Source organism: Panthera pardus, unplaced genomic scaffold (assembly GCF_024362965.1).
Source record: "Panthera pardus isolate Hobbes unplaced genomic scaffold, ASM2436296v1 HiC_scaffold_8, whole genome shotgun sequence".
Classification (NCBI taxonomy): domain Eukaryota; kingdom Metazoa; phylum Chordata; class Mammalia; order Carnivora; family Felidae; genus Panthera; species Panthera pardus.
In genome coordinates this window covers 120,192,171-120,206,992 of record NW_026527013.1, presented here as the reverse complement: position 1 = coordinate 120,206,992, position 14,822 = coordinate 120,192,171, and the positions used below count along the sequence as shown (strand labels likewise).

Below are 14,822 nucleotides of genomic sequence, written 5' to 3'. Positions count from 1 at the left end.
TTCATAAAAGCAGGCCAAAGTTGATGTCTTTTGTGAAGAATTAATCAAATATAACCAAGGGAGCCAAAGTGGGGATTTGGATTTGTACAGTCTTTGTCTAGTGTATATGACAATGTATCTTGTTTTTAAAATTGCCTTATTTATTAACTATTTCATAAATAAAATACAAAGCTAATTTCAATAGAATTTGCTAACCCTGTGGTTTTGGATCTAGAGTCTACCAAGAGGAAAACATATGGTAGGCAAGAGAGAAACAGAATTTGTAATTACATTTCTTTTTCCCTTACAAAGTAATGTATTCAACAAATTAGCAAAAATTGATGATGCACAAAATTATTGATCTCAAACTCTAAGTTTTTTTATGATTTTTGTCATTTTTTAAAATAGCACTTACTCCTTCTTCTTTTAGTATGATGAATATCACAGACTTTTCAATACCACAGACTTTTATGCAATATTTTTTTTTTAAATAAGGATCATGGACGACTTTTCTTTTGTCTGATGTCCTTCATAAGGTATCATCTTTTTTTACACTTGGTATATTTCCCCCCTTCAATTATGGTTAGCTGATTATTTTCTATGTATGGTTTTAATAAACAGAAGAACATGCAAAAGGAAGCCCAGCTTTTAGTCCGCCATGCCACCGCCCCGGCTCCTGTGGTCTATTTGACCCTCCTCCTGAAGAGCCTCCGACAAGAAGCAAATTGCTTTTGATAATCTCACCTCTTCCGTTTTTCCGGTCTTGGCCTCAAGCGGGGCTGTTGATTGGAGTCATAGACTGCAGAAGTTTCCTTACCGAGAAAGGAAAATCGAGCATTTGCAAATTGGCTATTAGGCTCTGAAGGTATCAGATCATCCAGTTTTATTGTCAGTAACATTTAAATTACCTCACAACCCGCAAGTTAAAAATGTCAGGGTGGAGACCAGAGTTAACAGCCATGTCTCATCTTGTCCATGATGGTTTATGTTCTGAGAAATTTGAAGCTTTCCCAGCACGTTGTTCCTGTCACCAAGTCATGTTCTCTGATATTTTTCTGATGTCTCCTTCCGCCAGGAACCCGAGGACCAAAATTACTATGGGAAATTTTTGTCCCTCCCACAAGTGAGACAAGCCATCCACGTGGGAAACCGGACTTTTAGTGATGGATCCCAAGTTGAAAAGTACATGCGAGAAGATACAGTAAAGTCCGTTAAGCTATGGTTAGCTGAAATCATGGATAATTATAAGGTAAGAGGGTTACTTCTTTTACTGTTGATTTCAAGAACTTTTTAGATTATCTAGAGCAGAGGTGACTTTCTTTCGTTTGTAATTTGACGTCCGCCATGTTTTTATCTTTAAGATATTTTACAAATGTAAATAACAGCTCCCCTACTGTTTGATTTCGTTGAATTACGTTTTTTTTTTCCTTCTAATTAAATCACTGTCCCCTGATAGTTCCTTAAAATGGAATTCTCTTTGGCACATGCCACCTCTCATCATTTCTTGAGAAAAGAAGTACAGCAGAGCCAAGATGTTGATTGGCCTGTGGAAGCCGATTTTGCCTTATTGCCTGCTTTACAATATTAATCCCCACGAAGTCAGGAATAAATGTAGTCAACTGGTTATTCCAAAAGATGCATTTTACCTAATAATTGTATTCATTCCCATTGCTTAGCCGTTTTTTCAGTATCTACGTTTTTTCAGTATCTACGTTAAGTCCAAGAGCGTGCTAGGCTGTCAGGTTGAAACAATGAATGAGAAAGTCTCTGTCTTGAGGAGTGTAGATTCAAGTACTTCGTTGTCTGAGATGTTCTGCCTGGTTTGGTGCTGGATGTACCAAAGGAAAGTGAAAGCGTGAAGCCCTGAAAATTCAGGCAAAGGGGTCACGGATCCTAGAATTCTCACCGTGAGGGATGGGCACCAAGAGCAAGTGATGGAGGGAAGAGTCATCCTGTGAATTTCTTTGCTGCTCCTTTATTCTCACTTCCTTCTCTGATCTTCTTGGGCTCTTATCATCTGTCCCAGGCGTGGTATATGGGCCAGCTCTGCAGGGTAAGTGTGCTCATGATCGAGATCACCACCCGAGGTGATCCACTTCCTCTCTATTTCCTGGCAGAGGCAAGAGTAATGTTTGAGATGAACCAAAAACAGGGCAGCTGGTCTCCAGCACAAATTGTATAAATTAGAAAAAAGGCAACCTCACCTCAGGATACTTTAGTTCCACTGGTCAAAAAATTCTCCAAATATATTGCTTTAATTTGACCCAAACCCTTTACTACCATTTTCTGCATGAGGAATACACAGGTCTGCGATGTCTCTATTAGGAATACTTTCCCTGAGGATTATTCAGGCTACAGCTGTCATTACCGTGTAAGGGAGTCCATCACCACACGTACCCTTACTAGATTGTGTTTTGAAATATGCCAGACCTAGAAGGCCCCATTTTTTTTTTTTTTGATGATTTGAGTCCCTAGACATACATGCAGCCTTTACTGAAAATAATCTAAGGCCGATGCCATGCAGTCTACAAATCCATTACAAATTTGCAGAACTTTATGAAATGCTTTCTAGGAAAGAAAGGGTCTGGCTGGATGAGGTCAGAATTTCAACCATCCTTGTGTTTGGTTCTTTTGGGGGTCCTTCATGCTTGCCAGTTGGAGACTTCTCTGCACACCTGTTTAAAGCACTTAGCTGGCCGTCCTCTTTTGCCAGCTCTCAGACCATGTTGTCTCTACAACTATGGGTGCACTTAGAACACTGTACTGCCATTACAGGCTGTCATTTCCAGCACTGGAGCAGATCTAAAGAATGAATGAACGAATGAATGAAAAATAAGTTCCATAAATTAGTGATACATCAAAAATATATCTTATGAACTTTTCCATAAATCATTAGGTTTTATCTACAAATTTATTAGGCCATAAAGAGCTGAACGCTTGTGTTTTCAAGGCATAAACAATAGACTATAATATAACATCAAAGAATGCAAAGTGGGTTTTTTTGAGGGGAGAGCAAATAAGGAAGTTTGTACATTTTTTTGTGCCCTTGGGAGATACATTTTCTCACTGTATACATTTAACTAGAATAGGGTTCTTTTCTCAGCCACGTGAGGATAGGGTGGACCGTGCATCTCCCCTGAGAATATAAACTCTCCTGATACTGGCTAATTGCCGTGGAGTATCCGTGGAGTATCCATTTATCTTAACTGATAAAGACTATATTGACTAAAAACGACCCAATATTTTGATACGTAGACTTCTCTGTCCTTGTTTCCCATGTGTCTTAAGCCAACCGATATAAATTTTAATGAAATCAGAATATTTTTGAGACTTGAAGCTCTGAATCACTTGTTAGATAAAAAAGAGAATAGATTAGTGTTACAGATAAACCATGTTTCCATAAAGAAAGAGAACAAAATGTGCAGTCAGTCCGAATGCAGACTCAAAATGGCGCTTCTAAAGCAGACTATGTATTTTGCTACCGCTGAGGTTGCCTCCAGGGCAACGATGGTCTTTGGCTTGTCTGTTAATGGTGGTGAACCTCAATGTATATGCAATAGAATCAGAACAACCTACATTGGCTTAAAACATTAGCACCCTCAAAGTTATATTTATGCAAGTCTCAGTGCTAATTTGTCATAGAAAACAGTGCACATGTTTCTATTCATAGGAACTTGGAGGTCTTGTTCCAGTACCAGATTCACTTTAGGCAACACGAAGTATCTCTGATGGGCTGAGGAGACCTTCGACAGTTTCTGGGAACTAATAGAACTCCTGGCCACATCAGTTTCTGTGTGGACTGCATAAACATATAATCATTTTCTGGCAATGCCTTACAGGGAATGTGTATTCAAAGTCATTCTCTTTCATTAACTTCAGATCTTTGGGCAGTAAATTGAAATATATTGGCAGTTTTCAAAATAACTAGGAAGAGAAATAATCTCTTGGACTATTGGAATTCTTCATGATTCAATCGAAGTCACAATATTATCAGGAATTTAAGGAGTCGGCTGTGTTGTAGAGAATGGTGGTTATGAACATGGGTTCTCAAATATTTTGAGTTTGAATTCTGGTTCCCCATTCACTGGCTGTGTCCCCTTGGAGGAAGATACTTAAACTCTCTGTTCTTCAGCTTTCTCATCCATAAAAGGAGAATAATCATAGCACTTGTAGGTGAGTTCTTGTGAGAACGTAAATAGATTACGTATGTGAAAACACTTAGAACAGTGGCTGATGGTTAGAAAGTACTTGAAAATATAAGCTATTATCAATGATGTTCAACAAATTTTAGCAAAAGTCCTTAAGCATGTGCTATATATAAAAGTTATATAGGAAACCCTGGAAAACACAAAAATAAGAAAGACTTAACAGACTTTTGGTTTCTAGTCCAGCATGTAAGGAGCTTAGAAGTTACCACTCGATCCCAAGAACAAGTAAAAAGTTAAACAAACTGAAAAGTCAACAACTCTTCTTAGATCTGTGAGAAAAGTGAGGTCAGAGGGCAAACCACTTCTCCACAAATTAGAAAGAGGCCGATACCACAACTTAATCCAAGCAGAAACTTCCATAGGAACCAATGCCAGGGTAGGAAAGTCTGCACTGTAAGTTTTCACAATAAGAAAATGAACAACCCCATTAAAAAAAAAAAATTGTTAAAGACTTTAACGGACCCAAGTCTTTTTGTTTTTTAATTAAAAATTTTTTTTAATGTTTATGCATTTTTGAGAGTCAGAGAGAGGGTTTGAGTGGGGGAGAGGCAGAGAGAGAGGGAGACACAGAATCTGAAGCAGGCCTCAGGCTCTGAGCTGTCAGCACAGAGCCCGACACGGGGCTCAAATCCATGAACCATGAGATCGTGACCTGAACCAAAGTCCAGCGCTTAACCAACTGAGCCACCAGGCCCTTAAGACCTTCACCTCACTCAAGAAGATATGCAGGTGGGATGGACGCATATGCAGAGATGTTCAACATGATATATGCCATTAGGGAATTGCAAGTTTAAACCATAAGATACCACTACATACCTGTTAGAATGACCCAAATCCAAAACACTGACAACACCAAATGCTAGGGAGGATATGGAGTAATAGGAACTCTTATTCATTGCTGGTGGGAATGCAAATTTGTACAGAACCTTGGCAGTCCATTTGTGTGTTTGTTGTAAAACTAAACAGCTCTTACCGTATGATGCACTAATCATACTCTTGGGTATTTACCCAAGTGAGTTGAAAACTCATGTCCACACAAAACCCTTCATGCAGATGTTTGCAGCAGCATTATTCATGATTGCCAAAACTTAGAAGCAACAAGATGCCCTTTAGTAGGTGAGCAGGTGACCTGTAGTGTAGACAATGGACAGTATTACTCAGCGCTAAAAACAATGAGCTATCAAGCCATGAAAAGACATAGAGGAGACTTAAATGAAAGAAGTCAGTATGAGAAAGCTACATACGGTATGTTCCAACTATATGAGATTCTGAAAAGGACAAAAGTATGGAGACAGTAACGGGTTCACTTCTTGCCAGGGGTTAGGGAGGAGGGTGAGGTGAATAGGCAGGGTGTAGAAGATCTTTAGGACAGTGAAACTATTCTGTATGATCTTACAGTGATGGAGACATGTCATTATACATTCGTCAAAATCCATAAAATACACAATACCACAAGTGAACCCTAATGTAAACTAGGGGCTTTGAGTGATAATGATGTATTAGTGTAGGTTCATGTGTTGTAACGAATGTACCACTGTGGTGGGGGAAGTCGATGGTGGGGGAGTTTGTGCGTACGTGGGGACAGGGGATGTAATGGATTTGTCTGCTCTATTTTGCTGTATGCCGAAACTGCTCTAAGAAGGAAAGCTTATGAGTTAAAAAGCGAAAAGACTTGATTGTCTGCCTAGTGAAAAAGCTAGTTACCAGTAGAGTTGATAAAAGGTAGACTCATTTTCTGCTTCCAGCACAATGATAAAGTAGACACTGAAAGACCCCTTCGTTGAACTACAACTAAATTCAGAGCAAATTACAACAAACGTGATTGCGATGCTTTTAACCGAAGGAGACCTCAAAGGGAAAAACAAAACAAAACAAAACAAAACGGAAAAAAAAAACAGAAAAGAAAAACAAAATATAGAGAACTGAATCCTGTGGAGCAGGAGTAATATAATACAGGGTGACCCTGAGAATCAGTGTCCTCAGCTCTGCAATTGGTGACAGAGCCATGGGCCCCAGTAAGGTGAAGTTGCTACCCTGAGAGCCTGGCACGAAGCCGGTGACATATGGAGGGGCTAATTGGTCCCCTGTGGTAGTGCACTCTGGCAACCAATAGAAGCCAATATACCTGTATTTTGGCCTTTCAGATTTTTGTTAGCTAAGTTTGACACAAATGTAATCTCATAATCAAAAATCACCCAGTATGCTGGGAAACAGGCTACCCATTGCTGAGGATAAGTGGAAGCAATTATAAAACGTGGAGCCATCCAAGGCACCTCCGGTGTAGGAAATATGAGGCACAGAATAGAGAATAACTAGGTATGAAATATTTACACGCATAGAAATGGAGTTGAAAATAAGCAATGAACAAGGAACCATCAAGTAGGGCTAGGCCAATTTGAAGGAGAACCAGTAAGAGCTGTTAAAAATGAAAAATACAGTTGTTGTATTTAAAGCCCAGTGCTTGCGATAAAGAACAGATTAGACATTGCTGCCAATAAGATTCACGGGTTAGAAGAAATTAACCAAAATGGAACACAGTAAGACAGAGAAGAGTTGAACAAAATGATTAGTGACATTGATTTAATGAATATATATAAATCTCTAAACGTAATAATCAGCAAGTCTCAAATATTTTAAAGAATTTGCATCATACAGCCCATATTCTCTGACCATATACCATTAGTTTAAAAATCAAAAATAACAGTATACATTAAAATGTCAAAAAATACAAATGAAAATGTAAATCTGTGTAACTTAGGTATCAAAAATGTAACGTTCAAAAAAGGATGAAAACTACATGTATAGTGATTTAAAAGGTAATGCAGTATCACTAGAAAAAAAACTTACGGCAACAAATTTTAAGCAGATAAAATGGGCAGAATTCTTGGAAAATAGAATTTACAAACACTGATTCAAGGAGAAATAGAAAACCGTAATGGTCCTTAACCATTGAATAAATTGAGTCAATAGGTGAAAATTGCACCACAAAAAAACACCATACCAACAGGGTTGTATATGTAAATTCTGCCTTTCATGAACTAGATTAATCCAATTTTATACAGACTTTTTTACAGAGAACAGAAAAAAAGAAAATACTACTCAAATTGTTCTAGGGCACTATCATGTTGTTACCAAAAACATTTAAGGAAGAAGATGGAAAACTCTAGAACAATCCCACTTATGGGCATGTATGTAAAAGTCCTAAACAGGATATTAAAACAACCTGATCTACCAATGAATAAAAAAGGTCAAGTTTAGTTGATCCCGTGTATACAAGGACACTTTTGTATTAGAAATTCTATCATAGGGACACCTGGGTGGCTCAGTCGGTTAAGCGGTTAACCCCACTTCAGTTCGGGTTATGATCGCAAGGTCCTTGGGTTCAAGCCCCACATCGGGCTCTGTGCTGACAGCTCAGAGCCTGGAGCCTGCTTTGGATTCTGTGTCTGCCTCTATCTCTGCTACCCGCCCCCACCCCCACTCACACTCTGTCTCTCTGTGTCTCTCAAAACTGAGTAAACATTAAAAATTTTTAAAAAAGAAAAGAAATTCTATCGTAAAATTCAGCACACTAAAATTTTAACTTTTTTAAATGTTTATTTTTGAGAGAGACAGAGACAGAGTGCAAGCAGGAGAGGGGCAGAGAGAGAGGCAGACACAGAATCCGGATCAGGGTTCAGGCTCTGAGCTGGCAGCACAGAGCCTGAGATGTGGCTCAAACTCACAAACTGCAAAATCATGACCTGAGCTGAAGTTGGACACTTAACGGACTGAGCCACCCGGGTGCCCCACCACACTAAAATTTTAAAAAGGAAAAACATTTTTGTTTGATCTAAATAGATGCGAAAAGTGGATTTGATAGAATTAAAATGCACTTACGATAAGATTTTTGGCAAACTGGTAACAATATCTGTATTAGTTTCTTATGGCTACTATAATACCATTACCACAGACTTGATGACATAAACTACAGAAATTTATTTTCTCATAGTTCTGGAGAATAGAAATCAAAGTGTCAGCAAGGACCCATTCCCTTTAGAGGCTCTGTGGGATAATACATTCCTTGTCACTTCCAGTTTCTGGTGGCTCTTAGCCTTCCTTGGCTTGTGGCCACATCATTCTAATCTCCGTCTCTGTGGTCACATTGACTTCTTCTGGTCTGTGGTCAAATATCCTTCTGCCTCCCTCTTATAAGGAGGCATTTTAGGGACTGCATTTAGGGACATTCTGGATAATCCAGGATAATCTCCCGAAATGCTTAATTTAGTCACATCTGCAAAGTTTGTCTTCCTCCTTTGTTACTTCGTTCCTTTCTTCCTTTTTTATTTGCTACATAAAGTAACATTTACAGGTACCAGGGATTAGGATTGAGTATCTTTGAGAAGGGGCGATTATTCAGCCTAGCACAGTATGAGACTTCCTTGACTTGATAAAAAATCTACCAAAAGCCTACAATAAGGATTATTCTGTTTCATAAAACAGAACACACATTGCTTTAGAATCAGAGTCCATTATGGTATGAACAAATGAATTAAAAAATGGATGGAGGGATATTCCCATTACTAAATGTATAAGGAATAATGGAATCATTATTTGGCAAATAGTACAGAAATAGTTGTTTCAGGCAAGAATCACTAATGGATGCTAAATTCAGTGAGTGAAACTATGATGAGAAACAGGGTATCAATGTCGTCTCAAAGTATTCCCCTTCAAAATATTTATGATGAAAGGAAAAAATTAGTAACTTTACAGTAGAGAAACCTGGCATGTAGGAACCAAACGATCTCAGTTAACATTACCATTAATGAGACAAATCAATATTATATGCCTCTGATGTATTGTACTAAGAAGACACAATAACATTAATGTGATATTCTTTCAAAAAATGTCTAAGAGGGATTTGATCATGAGGAAACACCAGGCAAACTAAAATTGGGGGACATTTCACAAAATAATTGCTAGTACTGGTCAAAAGGTCACGAAAAACCAAAGACGAAGAAGGAGAAGAGGAAGAGGATGAAGAGAAAGAAGAGGAAGAAGGTTGAGAAAGAAGAAGAAGGAGGAGAGGGAAGGAAGGAAGGAAGGGAGGGAGGAAGGAAGGAAGGAAGGAAGGAAGGAAGGAAGGAAGGAAGAGAGAAAGAAGAAAAGAAGACAAACAAAACCCAACCTGAGGGACTAAGGAGACTTGAAACCTAAATACATACAATGCGTGACCTTTTATTGGATCTAGGACCCTAAAAAGCTTATTAGGTGACAAATGGAAAATTTTAATAAAATCTGTAGAATAGGAAATGGTTTATATCAATATTAATTTTCTGGCCTTAATGAGTTCATGATGATTATGTTAGATGTTAATAATTTGAAGGCTACATAAAGGGTACGCAGAAATTCTTTGTACTATATAACAGCTTTATTGAGGATACACTTCACATACTGCAGAATTTACCCATTTAAAATGTTCAGATCTGTGGTTTTTAGGATATTACCACTATTTAATTTCAGAACATTTTCGTCATGTCCCAAAAAAATCCCTTATCTTTTAGCAGTAACGCCCACATTGTCCCTCTCTTCAGCTCCCAGCAACTATTACTCTACCCTTTCTATGGATTTGCCTATTTTAGACATTGTTCTGTAAATGGAAGCCCGTAACATGTGGCCTTTTGTGACTGGCCTCGTTCACTTAGCATAATACTTTCAGGTTCATCCACGTAGCTTGTGTCAGTATTTCATTCATTTTTATTGCCAAATAATATTCCGTTGCATGGATATGCCCCATTTAATTCATCCATTCATCAGTTGTTCCCACTTTTTGATTATTATGACTAATGCTGCTATGAGCATTCATGTGCAAGTTTTTGTGTGGACATGTGTTTTCAATTCTCTCTCAATTCTCTTGGCCATATCCATAGGAATGGAATTTCTGGGTCATATGGTAACTCTACATCTAACATTTTGAAGAACTGCCAAACTTTCCAAAGTGGCTGCGCCATTTTGCAATTTCCCCAGCAATGGATGAGAGTTTGAATTTCTCCACATCTTTGTCAACACTTTGACATTTTGAGTATGAACTATCCCTTTGTGGTTTTGACTGCTGTGTCTCTAATGACTAATGATGTTGAACATCTTTCCATGTGCTTTTCATTGTTCATTTTTGTAAATTCTTGGGAGAAGTGTCTCTTCAAGTCCTTTACCCATTTATTAATTCAGTTATTTGCCTTTTTATTGTTGAGTTGTGGGAGTTCTTGAAGTATTCTGAATATTAATTAGTCCTTCATCCAGTATAGGATTTGGAAATATTGTCTCCCATTCTGTGGACTGTCTTTTCATTTTCTTCGTGGTGTCCATTGAAGCCCCAAAGTTTTCAATTCTGATGAAGTCCAATTTGTCTCTGTTTTCTTTTGTCACTTAATGCTTTTGCTAGTATATCTAAGAAACCAGTGCCTAACTCGAGGTAACAAAGATTTATTCCTATGTTTTCTTTTGGGTTTTATAGTTTTGGCTATTTTTTGTCATTAAAGGAAATTAACAAACCACAGATGAATGCAACAACATAAGGACTCGTAGCTATGGAAGAATACATACAGAACGAACCACGAACACAAGCCAAAATAAATAATATGTTATTTGGAGATACATATATATGTAGCAAAACTTTTTTCAAAAGTAAGGAAATTCTAAACCTCAACTTCAGGACAGTGGTTCTCTCTGGGGGGTAGACAGAGGGTTGGCACAGAGAAGTGCTCTGGGTACATTCAGTGGTATTGGTAACATACCAGTTCTTAGGATGGCTGGTGCATTTGTGGATGTCTGTTTATTATTACGCTTCCTCACCTCAGATACAGTATAATATATTCTTTGATATATATATATATATATATATATATATATATATATATATAGTATTCATAATAAAATTTTGAAGGAGCCAGACTGTGATTAGTGCTTTGCAGAGGTTTAATTGACCATGTTTTGAGCATGTGGACTGCTTAGTATGGCCATGCCTTTAAACTCCTTCAGCATATGACAGAGATTTGCAAGACATTATCGTGGAGGCAAAGACAGACACCCATCTGCTCGCAGAGACTTCCATCACTTTTCCTCATGGGTAGACATTGGTGACATAATCTGAAATAGCAGGTCATCAAAATAATCTTTTCCCACCTGGCCCTATAGGCCTATTGGTGGGCAACAAATTTACCTTACAAATCATATTCTAGTCCAGCTCCCTGATAGTGGTATCCAGGTGTGTTCAGTGTCAGAATTTAAATTTTCCCTTTCACTTCCAAAGCTGTAAAATTCTATTTATCTCATTGACAATAAGCATAATAAGGGCAGTCATCTTACCTTATTGTTCACCACTCTATACAAGACCTAGCACTGTGTCTGACATATACCGGGCACTCAATAAACTTTGATGATGAAAGAATTGTCATGGGAAAAAGGCAGTAAGGTCAAAAGGCTTGGCAGAGAGTAGATGTTGCTTCATACATTTTACTTCCTTTAATTTGCCCTTCTCTTACCATTGTGAAACTGCACTTCCTTGTTGGTTATGGGGTACAACGCTCCTTTTGCTTTAGAAGCACCTGGGGAGGCTTGGGGTGCCTGGGTGGCTCAGTCGGTTGAGCGTCCGACTTCGGCTCAAGTCGTGATCTCACGGTTCATGAGTTCGAGCCCCGCGTCGGGCTCTGTGCTGACAGCTCAGGGCCTGGAGCCTGCTTGGGATTCTGTGTCTGCTTCTCTCTCCGCTCCTCCCCTGCTCACACTCTGTCTCTCTCTCAAAAATAAATAAATATTTAAAAAAAAGAAACACCTGGGGAGCCTCAAACAAAACAAAACAAAAACCCTAATCATGGCCCACTCCACCAAATGTTCTGATTTAGTTGCCTAGTATAGCAACTACCACATAGGGTGCAATAAACTTGGAAGGAAAGGCAGGAAAAAGGACAAAATCACAGAAACAAGACAGGTGGTTTGTTCATTTATATCATAATAGGTCTTTACAATGAGCTCCTGTTTGATTTTAGTAACTGCAGATAATTCACCAGTCTGATTGCCATTGATTATATTATGTGTATTATGTTCCTTCCTCTTTAAGCAGAATCACACACACACACACACACACACACACACACACACACACACACACATATACTTTCATACATTGATTATAAGATGTATCTTGATTTTTAAACGAATAAAATGTGGTAGGGTGTGGAGGGTATCTCTAGAATCTAGGAAATGCAGCCCGTACTCCATAAGAGCTATTGGCTCTGAATACCTTGCTCTTTGTAGAACCCTGTGCCCTGGTCCCTAGGCCTTTCTGATAAAGAAATTACACTGTTCTTGTGATGATTCTTTAAAAATCTGAATATGTTTGGGGCGCTTGAGTGGCTCAGTCTGTTAAGCGTCCGACTTCAGGTCGTGATCTCACAGTCCTTGAGTTCGAGTCCCGCGTCGGGCTCTGTGCTGACAGCTCGGAGACTGGGGCCTGCTTCAGATTCTGTGTCTCCCTCTCTCTCTCTGACCCTCCCCTGTTCATGCTCTGTCTCTCTCTGTCTCAAAAATAAATAAAAACATTAAAAAATATTTTTTTTATTTTTTTAATAATTTTTTTTAACGTTTATTTATTTTTGAGACAGAGAGAGACAGAGCATGAACGGGGGAGGGGCAGAGAGAGAGAGGGAGACACAGAATCTGAAACAGGCCCCAGGCTCCGAGCTGTCAGCACAGAGCCCGATGCGGGGCTTGAACTCACGAACAGCGAGATCACGACCTGAGCCGAAGTTGGACGCTTAACCGACTGAGCCACCCAGGAGCCCCCCAAAAATATTTTTTTTAAAGAAAAATCTGAATATGTTTTTAACCTCCCTTTCTCTGTCTGGTTATAGTTCTTGCCTTCCACAAAATATATAAGCTATATTTTCAAAGACTAAATGTGCACAAGAGAGAGAATGCAAGGGGGCGTGTTTGTGTGGCAGTGGGGGGAGGGGTGGATTTCCTGTGTCAAACCATTATTTCAATGAACGGGAGTTCCAGCTCTAAGGGTCATTTGGATCCAAATCAAAGCAGTGACCTTGGATTTGAAGTTGCTTCTGTTGCTAAATTGGAAGACCACTGCAGTTTCAAGAGGTACATCTCCAAATGCCACTTCTTACCTCCACATGCTTGTATTTTTAAAGGTTAAATTGCCCTGGGGTAGGGCTCAGTTTGCTGTGTTTGAAAGTTCATCTTGTCAGGAAATTGTAAATATAAAGTTACATTTCCCTGTCATTTATCATTCTGCAGCTCATTAAATTTCAACTAATTGCATCTTCAGAATTCAGGACCTTAATGTTTCTCAGCTTTACCACCAGATGAAAAAGCTTAACACCCAGGTCATTAGAGTTCTATTAACTTATCCTAGGCTATCAAAAGATCTTCGTTTAGAAATGGGCAGGTCCTGATTAGTGAATGTGAGTTAGAAATTTGAAAGGGAAATATTTCTAGCAAATCTAACTCATTTTAGTGGTCATTCTAATTGCTTGTGACATTTTCCTTAATGACATCTTCTGATGGCAAAATGGCTATGGCAACAGTGGCCAGGAAACTAGATTTGATAAATGTCTAGCATCCAAGAAAACTTTAACACTTAAATGGGTCTGATTCTTCAACTTCTTAGTTGGACTCTAAGCTTCCACAAAGCATGATGGGAAAAGTCAGCCTTTGTTGACTGTAAGCTGCTGTGATCACTTTTCTTCCAAACCCTTTGAAGACAATGAAGGGATACCAGCACCCGTTCTATGAAAAGCTTCCGGAAGGAGGGAGTAGCTCCCAGTGAAATACAACTAAAGAGAGGGAAGCTAATCCTGGGACATTTGTTTTATGTAATCGTAGCCTAGAGACAAGCAACCACCACTTTACAGACAAATAAAAATAGCATACATTTGAAAATCAATTTATACTGCAGAGTTCATTATGTATTCATTTTTCCTGTTTCAGTTATAATCCAAGTGCAGGAGTAGTACTAATGTTTTTATGAGCCGAACTTCTTCTGGGCTCCTTTAATTTTTAAGCATTTCAATGAATAAAAGGGAAAGAGAATACTCATAAATTATGAAACAGACTTTGATTTCACCCAAACTTGTCATGCTTTTGATGCCTTTTCTTGTTTGTCGTTTAAATTTATGTTGGGACCAGGGGCACCTTGGTGGCTTAGTCAGTTAAGCGTCCGACCTCGGCTCAGGTCATGATCTCATGGTTCGTGGGTTTAAGCCCCGGCTCACAGCCTGGAGCCTGCTTCAGATTCTGTGTCTCCTTCTTTCTCTGTCCCTCCCCTGCTCACACTCTGTTTCTCTCTCTCTCTCTCAAAAATAAATGAACATTAAAAAATTAAATTTATGTTGGGATGAAATGTTTAAACGACAACCAACACATATTTTTATTTTCTTACTTCTTTAAGTTGTGTGAAAATACATGCCACGTAAATTGGTTTGTTTTCCGTTGCTTTGCCTGGTAAGTGCCGTAATCATGTTGCAAGGGCTTTATTTTGTTGTGTGAAGGTACCTCATGCTCAAAACATTACAAGGTACATTTGTGATTTATGGCGATAGGAAAAGTAGAATTTAATCTGGAGTTACCCAAATACGGCAGGGGGAG

General features: G+C 38.7%; 1 protein-coding gene across 2 annotated transcripts in view; it reads left to right on the top strand.

Moving 5' to 3' along the window:
* The window catches only part of CPVL (carboxypeptidase vitellogenic like), a 129,407-nt gene that overhangs the window by 69,344 nt on the left and 45,241 nt on the right, over positions 1-14,822 (top strand). For both annotated transcript variants that reach the window (XM_019443692.2, XM_019443691.2), the window contains one exon: positions 1,055-1,228. In XM_019443692.2, coding sequence (XP_019299237.2) covers positions 1,055-1,228 — 174 coding nt within the window. The remainder of the gene's footprint in view (positions 1-1,054; positions 1,229-14,822) is intronic.